The 25,509-nt window shown below is 46.9% G+C and overlaps 1 protein-coding gene across 3 annotated transcripts in view; it reads right to left on the bottom strand.

Moving 5' to 3' along the window:
- Nucleotides 1-25,509, bottom strand: part of col4a5 (collagen, type IV, alpha 5 (Alport syndrome)) — a 272,955-nt gene that overhangs the window by 132,927 nt on the left and 114,519 nt on the right. For all 3 annotated transcript variants that reach the window (XM_078412094.1, XM_078412097.1, XM_078412096.1), the window contains exons 9-21: nucleotides 25,094-25,120; nucleotides 24,923-25,003; nucleotides 20,874-20,936; nucleotides 20,131-20,166; nucleotides 20,000-20,041; nucleotides 19,716-19,805; nucleotides 15,420-15,473; nucleotides 15,277-15,336; nucleotides 14,287-14,331; nucleotides 13,839-13,892; nucleotides 13,705-13,746; nucleotides 2,942-3,032; nucleotides 2,813-2,848 (exon numbers count right to left, since the gene is read on the bottom strand). In XM_078412094.1, coding sequence (XP_078268220.1) covers nucleotides 2,813-2,848; nucleotides 2,942-3,032; nucleotides 13,705-13,746; nucleotides 13,839-13,892; nucleotides 14,287-14,331; nucleotides 15,277-15,336; nucleotides 15,420-15,473; nucleotides 19,716-19,805; nucleotides 20,000-20,041; nucleotides 20,131-20,166; nucleotides 20,874-20,936; nucleotides 24,923-25,003; nucleotides 25,094-25,120 — 721 coding nt within the window. The remainder of the gene's footprint in view (nucleotides 1-2,812; nucleotides 2,849-2,941; nucleotides 3,033-13,704; nucleotides 13,747-13,838; nucleotides 13,893-14,286; nucleotides 14,332-15,276; nucleotides 15,337-15,419; nucleotides 15,474-19,715; nucleotides 19,806-19,999; nucleotides 20,042-20,130; nucleotides 20,167-20,873; nucleotides 20,937-24,922; nucleotides 25,004-25,093; nucleotides 25,121-25,509) is intronic.

Raw genomic sequence — 25,509 nt, 5'->3', positions numbered from 1 at the left:
TTCCTTGTTGTTCAGGTGAAAGGCCGTTGTGGTGGTTTTTGCCACACTCAGTTTTAGTCTCCAGGTCTTAAGGTAGCCCGCGACAAGTTCCATATCCGCCGAGAGCACATCATCAACATTTGACCAACTCCTGTCCGAGTGCGGTAGGGCCAAGTCATCTGTGTATCCATACTGGCGCGAGGTCGTGCGTGGCAGATCGCTGATATAGTGATTGAAGAGCATGGGGGCCAGTACCGAGCCTTGGGGGACTCCGATTCTTAGGCGTCGCAGTCGGCTAGATTGTCTGTTGTTGGTCATGAGTATAAAACTGCAGTTGGCAAGGATGTTGGTAAGGAACCGCACTAAATGACGGTCAGGGATGGTTCGGAGCAGCTTCAAGATCAGGCTCTGGTGTCACACAGTATCATAGGCGGTGGTGAGGCCCACCAGTGTGATGCCCGCCTTGTGACCCTTTGCGAAACTGTCTTGGATGTCATTGGTCAGCTTGACTATTTGGTGGGTGGTGCAGCGTCCATGCCGAAATCCGGCTTGTTCAGCGGGTAGTTGAGGGTCAACGATTGGATGGAGCCGGGCCGGGAGAAGCCATTTGAGGAGCTTGTACAGGACACGGAGGAGTGAGATGGGCCGATAGTTCCTTGGGTCGTCCGCAGGCTTGTTTGGTTTTGGTAGCGCAATGACGGTCGCTTTCCGCCAGATCTTCGGAATGGGCTGACCAATGAGGCAAGAGGAGTGGAACTCACGGAGCCAGGCCAGGCATTTAGGACTGCAGTGTTTCAGGAATTCTGGGTGGATGTTATCAGGACCCTGGGCTTTTCCACGTTTCAGTTGAGAGATGACAGAAGAAAGTTCTGCAGAGGAAAAGGGTGCTGACAGGTGGCCATCAGCGCCTGGAGCTTTCCGAAGATTAGTGGATTCCTGTTTGGGGCTCATGTTGTCGATCTCCTCGTGGTGAGCACTGTCAACTGACCCCAGTCAGGCAACGACAACAAACACAGACAGCAGAAGCAGAAAAACATGAAACATGAAATTATAGTGACGAGTGGAAAGTCCAGGATTGGGGACGTGCAAAGATTGAGGGGGGGGGGGGGGGGGAGGTGGTGAGTGGAGACAGTCTTTGTTGCGTGCTATCCAATCAGCAGAAAGACAACACATGATGAGGTCATCAAAGCTGCCAGGATTTTTGGAAGGCCTGCAAAGTTCAGTTGGTTTCCCTTATTCTGGCCATGTTTTTGACAGGCATATAAACTTGAGACAATGCCCTTCAGTGACAGTAAAGAACGATATGACCCATTGCAATGCAGGGTCATGCTGTGTTCTGAGAAATCGAGTAGAATGAGTTTGGGTTGGCATATTTTGCTGTCTTTCTGTTAGGATTTTACAGGGAAATGTGAGGTGTTTGCATTTTGGGAAGTCAAACATGGGCGGGACCTACACAGTGATTGGCAGGGCTCTGGGGAGTCCACTAATCTGTTAGGGATCCACTAATCTGTAGAGCAGAGGGATCTAGAAGTGCAGATGCATGGTTCCTTGAAGGTGGAGTCGCCAGTAGATAAGGTGGTCACAAGGGCTTTGGCCTTCATCAGTCAGAGTATTGGGTATAGAAGTTGGGAGGTCATGTTGCAGTTATATAAGACATTGGAGTATTGTGTTCAGTTTTGGGAACCATGTTATCAAGCAAAGATGTTATCAAGGTTGAAAGGGTACGAGGATGTTGCCAGGACTGTAGGGTGTGAGCTATAGGGAGAGGTTGAGTAGGCTGGGACTCTATTCCTTGGAGCGCAGGAGGATGACGGGTAATCTTATAGAGGTGTATAAAATCATGAAAGGAATAGTCGGGTAGAGGCACAGTCCCTTGCCCAGAATAGATGAATTGAGGACCAGAGGACATAGGTTTAAGGTGAAGAGGAAAAGATTTAATAGAAATCAGAGGGGTAACTTTTTCACACAGAGGGTGGTGGGTGTATGGAACAAGCTGCCAGAGGAGGTAGTTGAGGCTGGGACTACCCCAACATTTAAGAAACGGTTAGACGAGTACATGGGCAGGACAGGTTTGGAGGGATATGGACCAAAGGTGGGCAGGTAGCTGAGACATGTTGGCCGGTGTGAGCAAGTTGGGCTGAAGGGCCTTTTTCCACACTGTATCACTCTCTGACTCTATGACCAGTAAGGAATCTTCCGGTCTTTCTTTACAGAAAATAATGGTCATTGCAGATGGTTGTGTAGAGTTTCTGCACGTTCTTGCATTTCAATGTGTTAAATCATTGGGTATGATTCTTCTATGGAGCATAGGATGTTTAGGCGTGGCCTTATTGAAATGTACAAGATTGTAAGGCCACGGATAAAGTGAATGCGCAGTCTTTTTCCGAGAGTAGATTCTAAATCTAGAGAGCATATGCTGAAGGTGAGAGGAGAGAGATTTCAGAGAGTGACTATAGGGGCAACTTTCAGAGGTATTCCTATCTGTAATCAGCTGTCAGCGGAAGCTATAGAAGCAGAGACAATTACGGATTTTAAAAGACATTTGGATAAATATATGGATCAGGGGGACATGGGCCAAATGCAAGCAAATGTGTGTAGCCCAAAAGGCCAATTTGGGTCGCCATGGGCAAGGTGGGCCGAAGGGCCTGTTGTTGTGCTGCATTACTCTATAACTATAACCCTTGTGTAAAATGGCGGCTTGGCGGTTGGCATGGGCTCTGAAGGCCGAAGGGGCCTGTTTCGGAGATGTATGACTCCATGCCTTTGACTAACCAGGATGAGAAAGGGCAGTGAGATTATTTGATTTGACATCCATACAATCAATGTGTCTCACCTGCAGGGCCGGGGGAACCTGACGAGCCTGGAAATCCTGAAAGAAAAACAGCGACAGGCTAGAACACAGTCAGACTTTTGTTTTAGAAAAGGTTCTCAAATGGGAAGGATTTGCATGGAATTCACAAACCTATCTGTCCCCGTTCTCCAGGTGAACCAGGGGTGCCAGGGTAACCCGGGTCACCTTTCTGACCAATGCTGATTCCCGGTCTGGGAAAAACCTATGGGGAAAGAAGGGCAAATCTTATTTTGGTTAAATGGCAGCAAAATTACCTGAAGCTTAGGTGGCGCAGTGGTAGAGCTACTGCAGACCAGCACCAGAGACCCGGGATCAATCCTGACTACAGTGCTGTCTGTACAGAGTTTGTACGTTTTCCCCGTAACCTGCGTGGGTTTTCTCTGAGATCTTCGGTTTCTCCCACACTCCAAAGACATACAAGTTTGTAACTTAATTGGCTTGGTGTAAATGTAAAATTGTTCCTAGTGTGTGTAGGATAATGTTAATGTGTGGTCGGTGCTGATTCAGTGGGTCGAAGGGCCTGTTTCTGCACGGTACCTCTAAACAGAACTAAACTAAACTTTAAATTTCTCAAGATAAGACACAAAAGGCTGGAGTAACTCAGCGGGTCGGACAGAATCTCTGGAGAAAAGGAATAGGTGACGTTTCGGGTTACATCGCGACATAGAACATAGAAAAATACAGTCGGTGCAGGAGTAGGCCATTCGGCTCTTCGAGCCAGCACCGCCATTAAATATGATCATGGCTGATCATCCAAAATCAGTACCCCGTTCCTGCTTTTTCCCCATATCCCTTGATTCCTTTAGCCCCAAGAGTTAAATCTAACTCTCTCTTGAAACGTCCAGTGAATTGGCCTCTACTGCCTTCTGTGGCAGAGAATTCCAGAGATTCACAACTCTCTGGGTGAAAAGGTTTTTCCTCATCTCAGTCCTAAATGGCCTACCCATTCAAGATGGCGGCGCCTAATGGCAGCGGCTGACTAGCAGTCTGTCCGTCTTTTTTTTTTCCTTTTTTTGTTGTGTGTCGGTGTTGGGATGGTTTTTATATATATTTTTTTGGTTGTGTATGTGTGGGAGGGGGTGGTGGTGTGGGTGGGTGTGGGGGGGGGGGAACTTTTCTCTTCCTCACGGCGCGGGGTGCGGCTCGGCTGCGGGGCCTAACATCCCCCGGTGCGGCTTGGCCGCTGGACTTTACATCCCCCGGTGCGGCTCGGCCGCTGGACTTTACATCCCGGTGCGGCTTGGCCGCTGGACTTAACAGTGCCCGGTGCAGCTCGGCTGCGGGGCTTAACATCGCCCGGTGCAGCTCGGCTGCGGGGCTTAACACCGCCCGGTGCAGCTCGGCTGCGGGGCTTTACATCGCTGGTGCAGCTCGGCTGCGGGACTTAACATCGCCCGGTGCAGCTCGGCTGCGGGGCTTTACATCGCCCGGTGCAGCTCGGCTGCGGGGCTTAACATCGCCCGGTGCAACTCGGCTGCGGGACTTAACATCGCCCGGTGCAGCTCGGCTGCGGGGCTTTACATCGCTGGTGCGGCTCGGCCACGGGACTTAACTGCGCAAGGCTTGGTCGCGGGCCTTTCATCGCCCGGTTCGGCCGCGAGACGTTTCAGCGCCCGGTGCGGGGACTGTGCGGGTCGGTCGGGGACGAGCTGTCTGTCCGTGGGCGTGGGGAAGAGAGGGGAAGTTTTGTTGCCTCCATCACAGTGAGGGGGTGTTTGGAGTCACTGTGATGGACGTTTGTGTTGGGGTTATGTGTCTTGTGTTTTTTTTCTTCTATGACTGCTATGTAGTTTCGTTCGGTACTTCGGTACCGAACGACAAATAAAGCTCTGTTATTCTAAAATTATGACCCCTGGCTCTGGACTCCCTCAACATCGGGAACATTTTTCCTGCATCTCGCATGTCCAATCCTTGAGGAATTTTATCTGTTTCGAAAAGATCCCCTCTCACCCTTCTAAATTCCAGTGAATACAAGCCCAGTCGACCTATTCTTTCATCATATGTCAGTCCCGCCATCCTGGGAATTAACCTGGTGAATCTACGCTGCACTCCCTCAATAGCAATAATGTCCTTCCTCAAATTAGGAGACCAAAACTGCACACAATACTCCAGGTGTGGTCTCACCAGGGCCCTGTACAACTGCTCGTGCTGGTGAGGGCAGGAACAGGGAGATACAGTACCTGAATGTATGGCTGAGGAGCTGGTGCAGGGGGCAAGGATGTAGATTCTTAGATCACTGGGATCTGTTTTGGGGTAAGGGGGAAGGGGGAATTGTACAAAAGGGACGGATTGCACCTTAACAGGTGGGGGACCAGCATTCTGGCAGGCAGGTTTGCCACTGCTACATGGGTGGGTTTAAACTAAATAGGGGGGGGGGTCAAATGGGATAGTCAAGGATGGAGTTAAAGGGAAAGAGAGTAAAGGGATAGTTAATGACCCCAGAATTAACGGGAAAGAAAGCTCACAAAGGGATAGGAGAGAATGGCCTTGCAATAGGGATCGATGTGAAAGGTGAGATGAGTAAGGAATTAAAAGTATTGTATATGAATGAGCGAAGTATAAGAAGTAAAGTAGATGAGCTTGAGGCTCAGTTAGAGGTTGGTAGATAGGACATTGTGGGGATTACAGAGACGTGGCTGCAGGAGGATCGGGCCTGGGAACATAATATTCAGGGTTATACATCCTATAGAAAGGACAGGCAGGTGGGCAGAGGCAGTGGGGTAGCTCTGTTGGTGAGGGATGAAATTCAGTCCCTTGCGAGGGGTGACATAGGGACTGACAACTGTGGATAGAGTTGAGGAATTGTAAAGGCAAGAAGACACTAATTGGAGTTGTTTACAGATCCCCAAATAGTAGCCCCGATTTAAGGTGTAAGATGCAGCAGGAGTTAAAACTGGCATGTAACAATGGTAATGCCACTGTGGTGATGGGGAATTTCAATATGCAGGTAGACTTGGAAAATCAGGTTGGTTCTGGACCCCAAGAAAGAGAGTTTGTAGAGTGCCTCCGAGATGGATTCTGAGAGCAGCTTGTAATGGAGCCTACCAGAGAAAGGGCAATTCTGGATTTAGTGTTGTCCAATCAACCAGATTCGAGGTAAAGGAGCCACTTGGAGGTAGTGATCATAATATGATTAGTTTTAATCTGCAATTTGAGAGGGAGAAGGTTAAATCGGAAGTGTCAGTGTTGCAGTTGAACAAAGGGGACTATGAAGGCATGAGAGAGGAGCTGGCCAAGGTCGACTGGAAAGGGATCCTAGCAGGAATGACGGTGGAACAGCAATGGCAGGAATTTCTGGGCATAATCCGGAAGATGCAGGATCATTTCATTCCAAAGCGAAAGAAAGATTCTCAGGGGAGTAGGAGGCAACCGTGGCTGACAAGGGAAGTTAGGGATGGAATAAAACTAAAGAAAATATGTATAACACAGCAATGAGTAGCAGGAAGCCAGAGGATTGGGAAACTTTCATAGGACAACAGAAGGTAACAAAACGGGCAATACGGGCTGAAAAGATGTAGTACGAGGGGAAGCTGGCCAAGAATATAAAGAAGGACAGTAAAAGCTTCTTTAGATATGTTTAGAGAAAAAGATTAACAAAGACAAATGTGGGTCCCTTGAAGGCAGACACGGGTGAAATTATTATGGATAACAAGGAAATGGCAGATGAGTTGACCAGGTACTTCAGATCTGTCTTCACTAAGGAAGACATAAACAATCTCCCAGATGTACTGGAGGACAGAGGATCTAGGGGGGTAGAGGAACTGAAAGAAATTTGCATTAGGCGAGAAATAATATTGGGTAGACTAATGGGACTGAAAGATGATAAATCCCCTGGGCCTGATGGTCTGCATCCCAGGGTCCTCAGGGAGGTGGCTCTAGAAATAGTGAACGCATTAGTGATCATTTTCCAATGTTCAATAGATTCAGGATCAGTTCCTGTGGATTGGAGGATAGCTAATGTTATCCCACTTTTCAAGAAAGGAGCGAGAGAGAAAACGGGGAATTACAGACCAGTTAGCCTGACTTCGGTGGTGGGAAAGATGCTGGAGTCAATTATTAAAGAGGTAATAACGGTGCATTTGGATAGCAGTAAAAGGATAAGTCCAAGTCAGCATGGATTTATGAAAGGGAAATCATGCTTGACAAATCTTCTGGAATTGTTTGAGGATGTGACAAGTAAAATGGATGAAGGGGAGCCAGTGGATGTAGTGTATCTAGATTTTCAGAAAGCCTTTGATAAGGTCCCACACGAGAGATTGATGACTAAAATTAGAGCACATGGTATTGGGGGTAGGGTGTTGACATGGATAGAGAATTGGTTGGCAGACAGGAAGCAAAGAGTAGGATTAAACAGGTCCTTTTCAGAATGGCAGGCAGTGGCGAGTGGAGTGCCGCAAGGCTTGGTGTTGGGGCCGCAACTGTTTACCATATATATTAATGGAAGAAATTAGAAGTAACACTAGCAAGTTTGCAGATGACACAAAGCTGGGTGGCAGTGTGAACTTCGAAGAGGATCTTAGGAGGTTGCAGGGTGACCTGGACAGGTTGAGTGAGTAGGCAGATGCAGTATAATATAGATAAATGTGAGGTTCTTCTGCAGTTGTATAGGGCCCTGGTAAGACCACATCTGAAGTATTGTGTACAGTTTTGGTCTCCTAATTTGAGGAAGGATATCCTTGTAATTGAGGCAGTGCAGCGTAGGTTCACGAGATTGATCCCTGGGGTGGCGGGACTGCCATATGAGGAAAGATTGAAAAGACTAGGCTTGTATTCACTGGAGTTTAGAAGGATGAGAGGGGATCTTATAGAGACATATAAAAGTGTAAAAGGACCGGACAAGCTAGATGCAGGAAAAATGTTCCCAATGTTAAGGGAGTCCAGAACCAGGGGCCACAGTCTTAAAATAAAGGGGAGGCCATTTAAAACTGAGGTGAGAAGGAACTTTTTCACCCAGGGAGTTGTGAATTTGTAGAATTCACTGCCACAGAGGGCAGTGGAGGCCAATTCACTGGATGGATTTAAGAGTTCGATATAGCTAGTGGAATCAAGGGATATGGGGAGAAGGCAGGCACGGGTTACTGATTGTGAACGATCAGCCATGATCACAATGAATGGTGGTGCTGGCTCGAAGGGCCAAATGTCCTTCTCCTGCACCTATTTTCTATGTTTCTATGCAGTAGGACCTCCTTGCTCCTAAACTCAAATCCTCTCGCAATGAAGGCCAACATGCCATTAGGTTTCTTCACTGCCTGCTGTACCTGCATGCTTACTTTCAGTGACTGATGTACAAGCACACCCAGGTCTCGTTGCACCTCCCCTTTTCCTAATCTGTCACCATTCAGATAATAATCTGCCTTCCTGTTCTTGTCACCAAAGTGGATAACCTCTAATTTATCCACATTAAACTGCATCTGCTATGCATCTGCCCACTCACCCAACCTGTCCAAGTCACCCTGCAGCCTCATAGCATCCTCATCGCAGCTCACACTGCCACCCAGCTTTGTGTCATCTGCAAACTTGAAGATGTCATATTTAATTCCCTCGTCTAAATCGTTAATATATATTGTAAATAACGGGTCCCAGCACCGAGCCTTGCGGTACCCCACTAGTCACTGCCTGCCATTCTGAAAAGGACCCATTAATTCCTACTCTTTGCTTCCTGTCTGCTAACCAGTTCTCTATCCATGTCAATACCCTACCCCCAATACTATGTGCTCTAATTTTGCACACTAATCTCTTGTGTAGGACCTTATCAAAGGCTTTTTGAAAGTCCAGATACACCACACCCACTGGCTCTCCCTTATCCATTCTACTTGTTACATCCTCAAAATATTCCAGAAGATTAGTCAAGCATGATTTCCCCTTCATAAATCCATGCTGAACTTGACCGATCCCTTCACTGCTTTCCAAATGCGCTGCTATAACATCTTTAATAATCAACTCCAGCATCTTCCCCACTAACGATGTCAGGCTAACGTCTCTATAATTCCCCATTTTCTCTCCCTCTATTCTTAAAAAGTGGAGTTACATTGGCTACCCTCCAGTCCACAGGAACTGATCCAGAGTCGGGAGAACGTTGGAAAATGATCACCAATGCATCCATGATTTCTAGGGCCACCTCCTTGAGTACACTGGGATGCAGACCATCAGGCCCTGGGGATTTAACAGATTTCAGTCCCAACAGTTTACCTAACACCATTTCCTGACTAATGTGGATTCCCTTCAGTTCCTCCCTCCCACTAGATCCTCGGTCCCCTAGTATTTCTGGGAGATTGTTTGTCTCTTCCTTAGTGAAGACAGAACCAAAGTACTCATTTAACTGTTCTGCCATTTCTTTGATCCCCATTATAAATTCACCTGTGTCTGACTGTAAGGGACCTACATTTGTTTTCACTAATCTTTTCCTTTTTACATTTCTAAAAAAGCTTTTACAGTCATTTTTTACATTCCCCGCAAGCTTTCTTTCATGCTCTTTTTCCCCCTCTTAATTAACCCCTTTGTCCTCTGTTGAATTCTAAATTTCTCCCAGTCCTCTGGTTTTCTGCTTCTGGCCATTTTATATGCCTCTTCCTTGGATTTAACACTGTCCTTGACTTCCCTCGTCAGCCATGGTTGAGCCGCCTTCCATGTTTTATTTTTTTGCCAAACAGGGATGAACAATTGTTGGATTTCATCCATGCGGTCTTTAAATCTTCGCCATTGCATCTCCACTGTCAACCCTTTAAGTATAATTTGCCAATCTATCCTAGCCAATTCCCATCTCATATCTTCAAAGTCTCCTGTATTCAAGTTCAGGACCATAGTCTCTGAATTAACCATCACTCTCCATCCTAATGCAGAATTCCACCATATAATGGTCACTGTTGCCCAAGGGGCTTTGCACAACAAGATCGTTAACTAATCCTTCCTCATTACATAATACCCAGTCTCAGTCTAGGATGGCCTGTCTTCCAGTCGGTTCCTCTACATATTGGCTTAGAAAACCATCCCGTATACATTCCAGGAAATCCTCCTCTTCAGCACTGTTACTAATTTGGTTGGTACAATCTATATGGAGATTAAAGTCACCCATTATAGCCATTGTACCTTTGCTACACACACCCCTAATTTCATGCTTGATGATATCCCCAACCTCCCTACTGCTGTTTGGTGGTCTGTATACCACTCCAACAAGCGTTTTCTGCCCTTGGCTATTTCTCAGTTCTACCCATACTGATTCTACAGCATCCATGCTAATGTCTCTCCTTGCTATTGTATTAATCTCCTCTTTAACCGGCAATGCCACCCCACCTCCTCTTCCTTTCTATCTATCCTTCCTGAATATGGAATACCGCTGGTTGTTTAGCTCCCAGCCTTGGTCACCCTGGAGCCATGTCTCCGTAATCCCAACTATATCATATCCCTGAACAACGAACAACTAACAATTCATCCACCTTATTACGAATGCTTCTCACATTAAGGCACTAAACTTTCAGATTTGTTTTTCTTATCTCCCTTCTACATTTTTCGTCAGTCCTCCTTTTATGTCCGTCTGTCTCCTTGCAGTCTCGACAGACAATGCAGGACAGAGTTACTGCTACGGAAATAATAATGTAGAATGCATTTCCCCTGTTAATGCACTGACAAACGTTGTTATTTTAGATAAATGCTTCAAATCGCTCTTCTTCAATCATGAAGCAGTGAAAGCTCAATGAAACTCTCACCTTTCCTCTTCATTTACCTCTTTTATTTTCTGTCACATCATTATCTCACTTGAACTATCCACAAATTAAAGATTCTACTTCACTTCAGGATTACACAATCCTAGGTAAAATGGCTGCCAATTTGCAAGCCTTCTTTCTGATGCACGCTGATGTCGGGAAGCACAAGGCCACTATGTTGAGGCAGACTGATCTTTATTCAAGTCTTTGCTGAAACTTGTGTGGATTGGAGTCGGAGCGAGAGTCCTGCAGGTTGGAACAGGAGCCTCGTGGGTCGGAGTTGGGGCCTCGTGGGTCAGATTTGGAACCTCTTGGGTCGGAGTTGGGGCCTCGTGGGTCATAGTTGGGGCCTCGTGGGTCGGAGTTGGAACCTCGTGGGTCGGAGTTGGGGCCTCGTGGGTCCTCGTGGGTCATAGTTCGGGCCTCGTGGGTCAGAGTTGGAACCTCTTGGGTTGGAGTTGGGGCCTCGTGGGTCATAGTTGGGGCCTCGTGGGTCGGAGTTGGAACCTCGTGGGTCGGAGTTGGGGCCTCGTGGGTCATAGTTGGGGCCTCGTGGGTCGGAGTTGGGGCCTCGTGGGTCGGAGTTGGAGCCTCGTGAGTCATAGTTGGGGCCCCGTGGGTCGGATTTGGGGCCTCGTGGGTCATAGTTGGGGCCTCGTGGGTCGGAGTTGGGGCCTCGTGGTTCATAGTTGGGGCCTCGTGGGTCGGAGTTGGGGCCTCGTGGGTCATAGTTGGGGCCTCGTGGGTCATAGTTGGGGCCTCGTGGGTCGGAGTTGGGGCCTCGTGGGTCGACGAGCCTCACGATGGGGCCTGGGTCAGTGCCGCGGAAGCATCAGGAGGGGACCTGGCGGTGATAGTGGAGGAGGTCGGTACGGCGGTCGATGAGGGGGCCATTTGGTGCGGTGGTCATTGAGGGCACCGGTGGTCGAGGACGGGATGCGTGGGAGTCGGAGGACGCGGTGCCGGGAACTAAGGAGGACCCGGCGTGGGGGAACCGCCGTGAGGCGCGAGATGACCTGGCGCGGGATGCTTTGTAACTTTGTCGGTGCCCTTCGCCTGGCAACTATTTGCATACCTTGGGTATGCACGCAAAGAATATCATTGTGCCTCGTCACATGGGACAATAAAGTATTCAATTCAATTTAATTCAATTCCAAACAATTCATTAACAAAAGGCAGCTGGCCTAATTCACTCTGTACAAGATCTCAGAAATAAAGATAGACACAAAATGCTGCAGTAACTCAGCGGGTCAGACAGCATCTCTGGAGAAAAGGTATAGGTGACGTTTTGGGTCGAGACCCTTCTTCAGACCTTCCTACACATCTCAGAAATAAAGGGGTCTCTTTATTCCCGTCCTTGAAAGGGGAAGGTCATATGATTTAAACCACTGAAACCTGCACAAAAGCTTCAATTACCTAGCAGCCCATTGCAGTACTGGTGCCTTCTGATCTCTTCTCCAGACTCAGGTTTACCAGGGTTACACCCGCACCAAGGACCATAACATTCTGCTCTGATGCTGGCTAACACTTGTATAGTGTAAATATTTGGATAGGGTACCACAATTATTATAATACTGCACTGGTAATTTAGACGCCTCAACTGAAGAACCACAGACACAAGTTAAAATCTAAACATGACAGATGGAGAACCTAAATCAGGCTAATAAAATATAAACGATAGCATCGATAATAGTGACCCGGAAATGACTGAACTGTCACAAGACCATGTCTGGTTCACTAACACATTTTAGGGGTGAAAATCTGTGATGTTACCCGTTCTATCATTCAACCAGATCTATGGCAATATGGTCAACGCTTCATTACCTTCCAGTTCAAGGGGAATTAGGGCGTACAATAAATGCACAGATATTGTTTAGTTTGGTTTCAAGATACAGCGCGGAAACAGGCTCTACGACCCCCCAATCCCTGCACACTAACACTAGGGGGCGTGGCTGCATTCTGCAGCTGCGGCTCACTGGCAGTCTCTCTGTCTTTTTTTTTGTTTTTGTCTATTGTTATCGTTAAATCTATGTTTTGATCTATTTTTAACTCTGTTTATGTGGGGGGTGGTGGGGGGTTGGGGGAAACCTTTTTTTTCCAATCTCCTCCTTAACGGAGATGCGACCTTTACCGTGTCGTATCTCCGTTCGCGCTACGGCCTAACACCATGGAGTCGGCGGCCTCCAGCTGGGATCGACCTTGAAGACTCCGGTCGCAGGGCCTGGACTTACCATCTCGGAGGCTTCGGCCGTGGGCCCTGCAGACCGCAACATCGGGAGCTCGCAGGTCCCTGGCTGGCGACCGGCTTTCGGGAGCTCCAGTCGTAGCAGCTTTGACTGCCCCGAAGCGTGAGGTACGATCGACCCGCTCGCAGGCCCTTCATCGCCCTGCGTGGCCTGGCCGCGGCACTTTCCATCGCCCGGTGGGGGCTCAGGACCTTCATCGGCCTGCTCGGCTCGGCCCTGGGACTTTCCATCACCCAGTGGGGGCTTCAAAAGTCGGGAGCCTCGATCACCTCGTGGCACCACGGGAGAAGAATGAGGAGGAGATAAGACTTTTCTTTGCCTTCCATCACAGTGAGGGTGTGCCTGGAGCGATCACTGTGATGGCTGTTTGTGTTAAATTGTAATTGTGTGTCTTGTGTTTTTTATTGTCTACTGCCGGACCCTGACGTGAGAGGACGCTGGCGCTATTTGTTCGCCGATTCTCCGTCAGTTTGTCAGTTTGTTTGTTTTTATGTTTTGACTATTTTGTAAAGTGTCTTTGAGCATTTGGAAACGCGCTATATAAAATAAATGTTTATTATTATTATTATTATTATTACTATTCAACACACACTAGGGACAATTTTCAATTATACCAAAGCCAATTAACCTACAAACCTGTACATCTCTGGAGAGTGGGAGGAAACCGTAGCACCCGGAGAAAACCCACGCAGTCACAGGGAGAACGTACAATCTCCGTACAGGCAGCATCTAAGGTCAGGATCGAACCAGGGTCTCTGGCGCTGTAGGGCAGCAACTCTACCGCTGGGCCACGATAAAGTTGAGTCACTGGTTTGATCTGCGATGTATAATCACGTTCACTGGTAATGTGTCAAAGGACACAATAACCTAATGGTCCTCACATCATGAAATATTTAGTATAACTGAATTATAGATATGCAATACTCACAGAGCCTGGTGGACCAGGGAAACCAATGTTGCCTTTGTGACCCTATTCATAGAAACAGAAGTTAATTAGTACCTCAAGATTTAACATCATTAACAAATGCTCTGTTTGTGTGCTGGGAGCTCCATGCAATTTACCTTGGATCCATCTCTGCCATTGGGCCCGGGTAGACCAGGACCTCCTGGGATACCCTGCAAAACAAAAAGTGGAGTCACACTGTGTTTGCAGAGCATCTTCTCGAGAGATATGTTGTCTCATTACGAGACTATTCGTGATCAAATCATGACACACATGGGCTTCAGGTCCCTGGCAAGGCAACTGGGACACCCTCAGAAAGTGAGGCCTAACTGACGCTGATCACAGCTGGGGCCTGGGCCCAACAGGGGCCTTCTGAAATCCAGCAGATCTATAGAGGAAACTCAAGACCAGTCGCATATGAACCCTGCCAACGGAGTCTGCTTTATTGAAGGTGTTTAAGGCAGAGGCTGCTCTTGACAGTTTTCAGAGAGAATTCCAAATATTTTCAATGCTTGAATTCCTACAGGGAACATGCTGTTGAATGATGTTGAGCATATTGGTACTTACATCAAATCCAGGGTTGCCTGGTTCTCCATCTTTACCATTTTTACCCTGTGTTAAAGAGAATAAATTTGATATAATACATTGATAAAATAAATTTTAAAATAAATTAACCTGGAAATCAAACAGTTACACAGCGACTCCTGCCTCAACAGAGATTGGGCAAAAAGTAACGGGCGGAAACATAACACAAAACTTCTTGTACAACTCTGGAGAGAATTAAAAGCAGCAATTTCTCTCTGATGAACGTCAGTAGAGGAAATGTTTCTTTATTAAAAAGTCAAGTAAATTTTTAAATAGTTCTTGGCTGCAGCAGTCCTTTGCCTGTCTGACGTTGGGTACAGATATCTAACCCAGGGACCTAACAAAATGCGCTCTCCCCTCCATCCCTTCCAATCTCTGAATGAAAGATGAGCTTAAATAACAGGGTAGAAACGTGAACATCGATAACGAAAAAAAAGGAATATACAAACTAATGGTGATATGACTGCATGAGGGATAAATAAAATCCAGTAATTGTGCTGTTCTGGAAGTGAAACTATTCAGGATGAGGTGCTCCGGTTTGAAAATGGGTCAAAGTTGGTATAGTGTTGAGACATTGTTAGGCTACGGCTACCATGACATCATCGAATGGCACCTTTAATTACTTAGCACTGTAACAGATTCTTCGTAGGATGTCATCAATAACATTTTGTAAAGGGCCACGAGTTACTTTGAGAAGTGTCTAAAAAGAAGAGAGACAAAGAGAGACGGGGACCTCAAGAATTCAAAGTTTAAAGCCAAGATATCAAAACCCAACATGGATGAATTAGCCATGCAGGAGATGGCTATTTGCACCAATTTGTGCACAGAGAACACTCAAGTGTTCACCTGCTTTCATACAATCTATTGTCAAAATTGTTCAATACATCAGATTTGTCCAGGCCAAGAATTGCTGACTATTATTTCCCATTTCCCAGAATGAGCAGGTGGCTCTTGTGTGATGTTAGTACTTACTCTCTTTCCTAGCTCTCCGGGCTCACCCTTCTCACCACTGCCGCTGAAACCAGGAGGACCCTGCACCAATTAAGATACAGACTGAGTTACAGACCTACAGCGACACTCTAACTCTTCAGTTAAACTTTCTGCATCTTACTTACTGGAGTTCCCGGGTAGCCCCTCGCACCAGGTGAGCCGGGATATCCATTCACACCCTGTCAGGTAAAAACAAACTAATGTTAGGCACTGTTTCTCAAGGTAAGAAAGTGAAATTAATTCCAATGTACTTTCACACCAGTGCAGACCTCCCAACATTTCATTTTACAAATTCATAATTTTGATGCCCAAACTTCAGAATTTTACATCATAATTCATAATATGGCGCTTAATGCAACTTTTCAGCAAAAAAAAAGTATGCACGCCAAATGCATGCACGCGTTGTGCTACATTCATGTATGAAAAAAGACTATTATTTCCAACAGTCTGTTGTTCTTGGACTACATGTACAATGTCAGGCCTATCATGAGTATATTCTGCTATTTATAGAAAGGTTATTGAACAGAAATACTTTTTACAACACAAAGAAAACATTGTTTTGTTTTGTGTTTTTTATTTTGCTTTTTCCTTACACATCCCAATTCTCTTGGTATTGAATAAAGAACAATGATCATAAAATGTATGGCTAAGTTATGAAGACAGAGTTGATATATGCGACTCGACTAAGCATACAGAACTACTTGTTGAAGTAAATTCACACATTAATTGATAATCAGCCCAAAAAGGTGGTAATTGGCTTTTCTGCTGTGTTTTATATTTTAACCCTGTCTTAATTAATTAATATAGTTATATAATCTTGCACTTAAAAGTAATATTTACTCATTACAGTTCCACCACTGATTTTCTGGCACTCTTGGTTCCAGAGTTTTGCTGGTTTATCCAGCAAGCCAAGGAAGTTAAAAAAAATATATATCAAAAAATACTTTATTCCAGTAATAAATATTTACATTTTCTTTTCCGAAATTCCATCCGACATTCCCGGAGGTTACACATTTAATGCAGATATTCATTGCCAATTTTACACAGAACCCCTTATTTGGAGGGGCGTCTGTCTCCACCACCCCCTGCCCCCCATGTCCAGCAGCAGAAGGACCCTAGACTGTGGTCCTCCCCCACAGGGCCTTGGCGTTGGCTGCACCAAGCTTCAGTGCGTCCCTCAGCACGTACTCCTGCAGTCTGCAGCGGGCCACTCGGCAACATTCCCCAACGGACAGCTCGCTCCGCTGGGAGGTCAACAAAGCTCGGGCAGACCAAAGAGGGTCTATCACCGAGTTGATGATCTTCCAGCAGCACTCGATGTCAGTCTCTGAATGCGTCCCTGGGAACAGTCCGTAGATCACAGAGTCCTCTGTGACGGAGCTGCTCGGAATAAATCGTGACAGGGACCCCTGCAAACCTCTCCAGACTCACTTGGCAAATCCACACTCTGTGAAGAGGTGGGCCACCATCTCCTCTCCATAGCAGCCGTCCCGAGGGCAGCGTGCGCTGGTAGTGAGGTTCCGGTGGTGCAGGAAGGATCTGACTGGGAGGGCTCCCCTCACCACCAGCCAAGCCAGGTCTTGGTGCTTGTTGGTGAGTTCTGGTGATGAGGCATTTTGCCAGATAAGCTGGGCAGTCTGCTCTGGGAACCACGCCACAGGATCCATGGAAGGCCAAGGAAGTTGGCTATGGGGATAGATGTGCCAGCTCCAGCTGGGCTGGAGTTCCAGAACCCCGGCAACAGGTTGCAAACTCAACCCACCGATCGGCCATGGAAGCCCCGATGAGGTGCAGATTGGCTGCCTTACCCAGCCTAGATGCCACATTTTCGAGGGAGACTTCCAGGGCTTTCCGGAGATTTCTCACGGAACCCCTAGCGACCTCTAGCGGCCGAATTTACAAATTGCAATTACCGACTGTTTTGCGGAAAAATGTGAGGCGAAATCGGAATGGCGCAAATGAAATAAGAAAGCGGAAACTTTCCGCCAAATTCGGAAGGGTTGGGAGGGGTGCCAGTGGATTCTTTATGAACCATGGTCCGTGTTATCTATCTATCTATCTATCTATCTATCTATCTATCTATCTATCTATCTATCTATCTATCTATCTATCTATCTATCTATCTATCTATCTATCTATCTATCTATCTATCTATCTATCTATCTATTACTAAAACTCAGATCTTGTATATATATATATCCGTATGTATTTATATATGTATTTCTCTGATTTTGCCAAAACAGTGAACCATAGCGCCACAATTTGTGCACCACCTTAATCACCACTCTCACGGCGACTGTTTCTAACAATTTTTATTTAAATTGGTCGTATATATTTTTTAAGTTAGAGAGGTTTTAAAGTTAAAATATTTCATTTCTAACCGATTTCTTGAAGGTCGTCAGCGTGTGACGTCACAATGGGACCCGTGCGCCTGTGAGATGAGCTAGCGCCCCCCTCCCCCCCGTACAATTCGTGTATGTGTGTATGTATGTATATCTCTCTGAGAGACATGTGGACCTGCAGCCAAAACGGTAAACCACAGCGCCACATTTCGGCGCCACCTTAATCACCGCTGTCCTGGCGACTGTTTATAACAAGTTTTATTTAAATTGGTCGTATATTTTTAAAGTTACAGACATTTTAAAGTTTAAAACTTTCATTTCTAAACACATTTTTTCAAAGTGCTGTGCGTCTGACGTCACCAGAGAGGCATGCACGGCCTCTCCTCACTCGCACAAACAAGATGGACGCCGTTAGTGGAGCCGCCCCCCCGCAATCACCGCCTCCCCTCTCCCCTCTCCCCTCTCCTCTCCTCTCCCCTCACTCTTCCCACTCTCTCACACCCGGGGGACAATCCTGAGCAGGAGGGAGATGGTCGGACTGATGGTCCACTCATCCTTCTCTTCCGTCCCTTCAACCCACGGCGTCCTCGCATCCCCCCTCCCGCCCAGACCCAGCACCCCGTGCCGTTACCGCACACAGGCCGCAGTGCAGCGGGCAGCTTCTCCTTCTCCTCCTTCAGCGGCCGCTTCCACCGATGGCGACATCGACAAGGGCCGCTGCCACCGACGGCCCCCTCGCGACTTAATAAAGATGGCGGCCGCTCTCCTCCTCCTCCTCCTCACACTCTGCCATGTTGTGCGCGCCTCCCACCGCGCCTCTCTCCTCTCTCCCCTCGCTTCACTACCCATTTCTAACCCATTTCTTGAAGGGCTTCAGCGTGTGACGTCACAATGGCACCCGCACGTCTTCCAGAGATCAGCTCGCTCTAGTCTCCCTCCCGACATTTAACTGATGCGCCCCCCCCCCCGACCTTTAACTAATGTGCTCCACCCCCTGGGAGCACCGCCGCCCGTCCCGGCATGCCTCAGATCGGCCCCCGCTGACCGCCGGGAGGTGTAGTCGCCCCTCCCGCTCCCGTCACCCGCCCGACTGACGGGTGCTGGGTCAGTGGGGGAGGAGGGGGGGATAAGGGGGATTGAGTGGGGGGTTGAGGGTGCTACACCAATACAGGAGAGACTTTGGGTCCAGGGCTCACTCAATCACACCCTCTCCCCTTCCCTGACCCTCCTCTACGAGGAACGGGCCCAACGGGTCCACTTGATCCAGTTACAATTAAAAATTCATCAGCTATTTTGTGCACAGCCCTGACTTGAAGCAAGTAAGTTCATAATCAGGCCAACTAGTTTTAGTTTTAGAAGTACAGTGCAGAAACAGGCCCTTCGGCCCAAAAGTGTTGGCCAGAACAAAGTAGTACTATAGTACCTTTTACATTTACCTGAGCATGAAGCTGGGCCCTTGGTTCTTGGTTTAACCATCCACAATCATTTCTATCATAGGATGTTCTAGCTGGAAGATAAGGCTGAGTTTATCCCCTGATTCAATTAGTGAACATATTTCTAAATCTGATATGGGATCAGTGACTGGTACGGTCCCAGACTCACCAATGTCCACAAACCACATAGTCTCTGACTATGACTAAACCATGCTGTGTGTCCATTACAGGATGGTTTAGGACTGGGGTTGGTGGAGAGCTAAGTTCCTATAATGCAGAAATGTTTTCCCACATCTGTCATTATATAAAGTATTGGGAACAAGTGACAAGAACTTCCCAGCTGTTATCAGGCAACTGAATCATCCTACCACAACCAGGGAGCAGTGCTGGACTACTATCTACCTCATTGGAGACCTTTGGACTATCCTTGATCGGACTTTGCTGGCTTTACCTTGCACTGAACGTTATTCCCTTACCATGCATCTGTACACTGTAAATGGCTCGATTGTAATCATGTATTGTTTTTCCGCTGACTGGTTAGCATGAAACAAAAGCTTTTCACTGTACCTCGGTACACGTGACAATAAACTAATCTGTACACTTTGATGGTAGAAGCTTGCCGTGTGGCAAGTGACCAGTTAGTTACCTTTTCTCCTTTCTGGAAGTCTATCCCGGGGGAATTCAGCTGTTCCAACTGTCCTGGGGGGCCAGGTGGACCTTGGAGCCCCAGGTCACCCTGGAAAAGAGCAACATGAAATTATTAAACAGAACACAAGTCTAAGTTGCCATCCTAATACTTAACCCATCACACACAGACTGGATTTAACAGCGAACTAAAATCCAAACAACTGTGAACCAAATGTATTGTTGCCAATGACAGGAGGTCACAATTGATGATGGAGAAAGAGAGCAGATTAAAATTGAGCTTACCTTCTCCCCTTTAGGCCCTTGGAAATTCAAACCCATGTTCCCCTACGGTGAAAAGGAACAAGAAGGGAGACGTGAGTCTAACTGTGCTGATAGGACAGTGTAAAGGAGAAAGCTACCTTCAACCATCTTACCTTCTGTCCGGCTGGACCAGGAGAACCAGGATGACCCTGGAATAGACGGAGCAAGTGGACAATGAATGATTGCAACATGATTCAGTCCCAAACCTGTTCTCAGAAGCAGATATTTTAAAACAGCAATGAGCAAACCCCACAATTGTAACAAGACATACTGCCTCGTCGCCAGATCAGAGTCCCTCTTTTGTCTTTCCCAACAGCTCCTAGGTCTATAGATGCTCCCTGCCTTCAACTTGCGATGTTGCAAACGGCAGGGACGCGTAGCGAGCCATTGCTCGCTCCCGGCCACGTGATCAGGTGTATTCAATGCATTTCGACTTACGATATTTTCGATTTCCGATGGTTTTCTCGGAATGTAACCCCGTCGTAAGTTGAGGAGCACCTGTACTTAAATGGAGGTGGCGAGCAAGCTGGGAATAACTCAATCATTCTCACCACTGGAATTTGGGAAGTATATGCAGCAACTAAACCTAAGCTCGCAAAAACGTAATACTTGGTCCCAACTGTTCCACAACCTTTTCATCTGTTTGAATTCTAATAACACTCCGTTCTTAAAACTCCAGTCTGATGTATTTTACGAAGCCACAGTACAGGTTTACCAATAGGTGCAATTGATTTGATTTCTGCTCTTTTAATGCTGACATTCCAAAACCAAGAGTGCAACTCCACCACATCTCCTGCTGTCACCATGATATTGGTTCCAAGGATGAAGTTTGGAGAAGTGAAAGCCATCAACATACCAGTTGACCTGCTGAACCAAGTGGACCTGTTGGACCTGGTGGCCCTAAAGGACCATGGGGACCCTGTGAAAGACAAAGTCTTGTTAGCTTTGTAAAGAAAAAAAATATATATATATACATGTACTACACTTGCCATTTAAAACACCAATCCAACAGACTGAACAAGTTCATGAGTATTGTCATCAAAGTTAGACTTACTACTAATTTAATGCAGTGTAAAATTGTCTCTGATTTACTATCATATCATATCATATCATATCATATATATACAGCCGGAAACAGGCCTTTTTGGCCCACCAAGTCCGTGCCGCCCAGCGATCCCCGTACATTAACACCATCCTACACCCACTAGGGACAATTTTTAATTTTTTTTTACATTTACCCAGCCAATTAACCTACATACCTGTACGTCTTTGGAGTGTGGGAGGAAACCGAAGATCTCGGAGAAAACCCACGCAGGTCACGGGGAGAACGTACAAACTCCTTACAGTGCAGCACCCGTAGTCAGGATCGAACCTGAGTCTCCGGCGCTGCATTCGCTGTAAAGCAGCAACTCTACCGCTGCGCTACCGTGAATTGGTTGGTTGGTTGAGAGGACAGACACAGTGGAAGATGCCTCTTGCTTAGCAATGCCCTAACATTGGAGATGGACAGAAGGGAGACACAAGGACTGGGAACAACAGAGAAAACAGTGTGCATGATGATAGATGCAGATTGCAAGGGTACTTAGTGGGAAAAGCTGTCTATAAGTCAAGAGGCCCAAGTTAAATTTGGTAGGCTTTGATGGGATAGGATAGATGTACCTCAAGTAGGGCTGCCAACTGTCCCGTATTTGTCATGTCATCACGTATATTGGGTTAAATTGGTTTGTCCCGTACGGGATCGACCTTGTCCCGTATTAGGCCCGGGAGGCACTGCAGGCCCGGACACTGTAGGCCCGGACACTGTAGGCCCAGAGGCCCGGGCGCCAGCTAACGGATGTTGTGTAGCAACCCGCCTCCCGGCCCGGGCGGTCGCCATTGGTGGAGTGGGAGCACGTGGCCGCTGGCTGGGTGAGGTCACGTGGGGCGTGGGGCGGTGACGTCACCTTTTGTCCCTTATTTGGGAGTGAGAATGTTGGCAACCCTCACCTCGAGTGGAGTCAACGTGGATCAGCAACAACCCTATGGCAATATCAGTGACACAGTGAAAGCTGTACACTGACCACTGTGGCTACAGAACACCACAACCTACTGTACTGTACGTTATTGCAGTAACTCCAAACAGGAAATGAGCAGATAGAATTGAAGGCAAGATGCTAATGTCCTTGACCAAGGCAATGGGAAAGATCTGCATATGGGCAGAGGCTGTGCATTGGGACTGAAGGATCCATCTCCAGCACCCACCAAGTTCTGGGGGAAGGTTTGGAAGGCCTCAGGATTTCTGAGGCATAGTTTTGCACATAGGACCTTTGGGATGAGGCTTTGTTATGGTCCCACGGGATGAATGAAAGGATTTGAAGGTTGACCACTTTGTGCCATTCCTGTCACTGACTCCCCATCCTGCTAAACTGATGCAATAGCTACATCAGCTTCATGAATCAGCAGCCACTCATCCACAAACTCACGGCAATTTGCAGCAGCCAATTAACCTGGCAAGTTGCATGTCTTTGCAAAGTGAGAAGAAATCAGAGACTGGAAAAGATCAAAGTGCTCATCCACAGTGAGAATGTGCAAACTCCACAGAGACAACACTGGAGGCTGTGATGAAACTTGGGTTGGTGGAGCTGAGAGGCGACACTCCCACTCAGCTATGCCTCCAAGATTATTTTGTGTCCTGTGGAGTCCGAGCCAGACCTGACATGAGAGGTTGACCACTTCACCATTTAGGTTCAGATTTATTATTGTCACGTGTACTGAGGTATAGTGAAAACATTTGTTTTGCACACTATTCTTGAACTTCTACAGGTGTACAGTGGAGAGCACATTGACTGGTTGCATCACGACCTGGTTCAGCAACTTGAACGCCCAGGAGTGGCAAAGACTGCAAAAAGTTGTGATCACTGCCCAGTCCATCACCGGCTCCGACCTCTCCACCATCGAAGGGATTTATCAGAGTCACTGCCTCAAAAAGGCAGCCAGCATCATCAGAGACCCACACCACCCTGGCCACACACTCATCTCACCCCTGCCATCGGGAAGAAGGTACAGGAGCCTGAAAACTGTAACGTCCAGGTTCAGGAACAGCTTCTTCCCTACAGCCATCAGACTATTAAACACGACAACCTCAAATACGCTCTAAACTACAATGGACTATTATTATTATTATTATTTAGAGTGTACTATGTTTACATATTCTGTGGTGCTGCTGCAAGTAAGAATTTCATTGTTCTATCTGGGACACATGACAATAAAACACGCTTGACAGATCAGATAACACTATATAGAAATACAATCATGTCAAACTCAAGTACTATAGAGCAAAGGGGAAGAATCAAAGTGCAGAATATTGTGCACCAGTTCCATTAATACATAGGACATGGAGATCAGCGTTGTCTAAAGGCATCAATCGCATATATATTACACAGAAAACCAGACTGCACGAAGGGGACAAATAGTGGTACATGATAGATTTTACAGATGATGTTTTAATGTTTAACTGGTTGCTCTGGTGTCAGTTGAGAATTGCATCTTGCTGAGAACATTTCATAATGACTATGAAATTCACATGAAGGCAAACTAAATGCTTGCATTTATATCAAGAGGACTGGAATACAAAAACAGAGATGTAATGCTGAGGCTCTATAAGGCGCTGGTCAGGCCGCATTTGGAATATTGTGAGCAAAGTTGGGCGCCATATCTAAGGAAGGACTTGCTGGCTCTGGAGAGGGTCCAGAGGAGGTTTACAAGAATGATTCCAGGAATGAGTGGGTTAGCATATGATGAGCTTTTTCGGCACTGGGCCTGTACTCGCTGGAGTTTAGAAGGTTGATGGGGGGCCTCATTGAAACTTACAGGATAATGAAAGGCATAGATAGAGTGGATGTGGAGAGGATGTTTCCACTAGTGGGAGAGTCTAGGACCAGAGGTCACAGCCTCAGAATTAAAGGGCACTCTTTTAGAAAGGAGAATAGACAATAGACAATAGACAATAGACAATAGGTGCAGGAGTAGGCCATTCAGCCCTTCGAGCCAGCACCGCCATTCAATGCGATCATGGCTGATCATTCTCAATCAGTACCCGGTTCCTGCCTTTTCCCCATACCCCCTCACTCCGCTATCCTTAAGAGCTCTATCCAGCTCTCTCTTGAAAGCATCCAACGAACTGGCCTCCACTGCCTTCTGAGGCAGAGAATTCCACACCTTCACCACTCTCTGACTGAAAAAGTTCTTCCTCATCTCCGTTCTAAATGGCCTACCCCTTATTCTTAAACTGTGGCCCCTTGTTCTGGACTCCCCCAACATTTGGAACATGTTTCCTGCCTCTAATGTGTCCAATCCCCTAATTATCTTATATGTTTCAATAAGATCCCCCCTCATCTTTCTAAATTCCAGTGTATACAAGCCCAATCGCTCCAGCCTTTCAACATACGACAGTCCCGCCATTCCGGGAATTAACCTAGTGAACCTACCCTGCACGCCCTCAATAGCAAGAATATCCTTCCTCAAATTTGGAGACCAAAACTTCACACAGTACTCCAGGTGCGGTGTGGTATTAAGAGGCAGAGGTCAACCATGATTGAATGGCACAGTGGACTCGATGGCCTAATTCTGCTCCATTAACTTGTGACTTGCAAATCACACTGTGAATACTAATGTGTTTACCTCAACATGAAATCAATCCTTAATATTTTTGGCCTGAACGAGTAAAGAATCTTTGCCCAATCTACTCAATAGTTTGAATCACATGGATATGCGCACTAAACATGTGCTTACACATGCGCACGTATATACAAACACACATACACACGCATGTATACACATACACCGACACGCAAATCCACATACACACACACAGTACCAATCAGTGTTGGATATTTTTCTAATGAAGTGAGGTGCTTTGATACTTGCCGGTAACCCTGGAAGACCGGGCGGTCCTAGATCTCCTTTCTGAGTCGAATACAGTGATGATACCACCTCACCTGGGTCACCCTAACGTGGAAGGAAATAAAGAGGTAAAGGTGAATTACAATCCAAATGCACAAACTACAGGGACGGACGGCGTGAAAGTTTCAGCCTTACCTTGATCCCTGGATGCCCAGGAGAACCCTGAAAAATAAAAATAAAAGTATGTTCACAGAGTGGAGAGGTGCGTGCAACCAGTAGATCAAATCTCTCCGCAGTTGCTCCAGAAACATACTGTCAAGATGGCGTCGTTTACTTATTAATTTAATTTAGAGATACAGCGTGGAAACAGGCCCTTTCGGCCCACCAGGTCCGCGCCGACCAGCGATCCCCGCACATTAACAGTATATGACACCCACTAGGGACAATTTTTATATTTACCAAGCCAATTAACCCACAAACCTATACGTCTTTGGAGTGTGGGAGGAAACCGAAGATCTCGGAGAAAACCCACGCAGGTCACGGGGAGATAGTACTAACTCCGTACAGACTGCACCCGTAGTCGGGATGGAACCCGGGTCTCTGGCGCTGCA

Source organism: Rhinoraja longicauda, chromosome 15 (genome assembly GCF_053455715.1).
Source record: "Rhinoraja longicauda isolate Sanriku21f chromosome 15, sRhiLon1.1, whole genome shotgun sequence".
Classification (NCBI taxonomy): Eukaryota; Metazoa; Chordata; class Chondrichthyes; order Rajiformes; family Arhynchobatidae; genus Rhinoraja; species Rhinoraja longicauda.
This window is presented reverse-complemented; position numbering and strand designations above follow the sequence as displayed.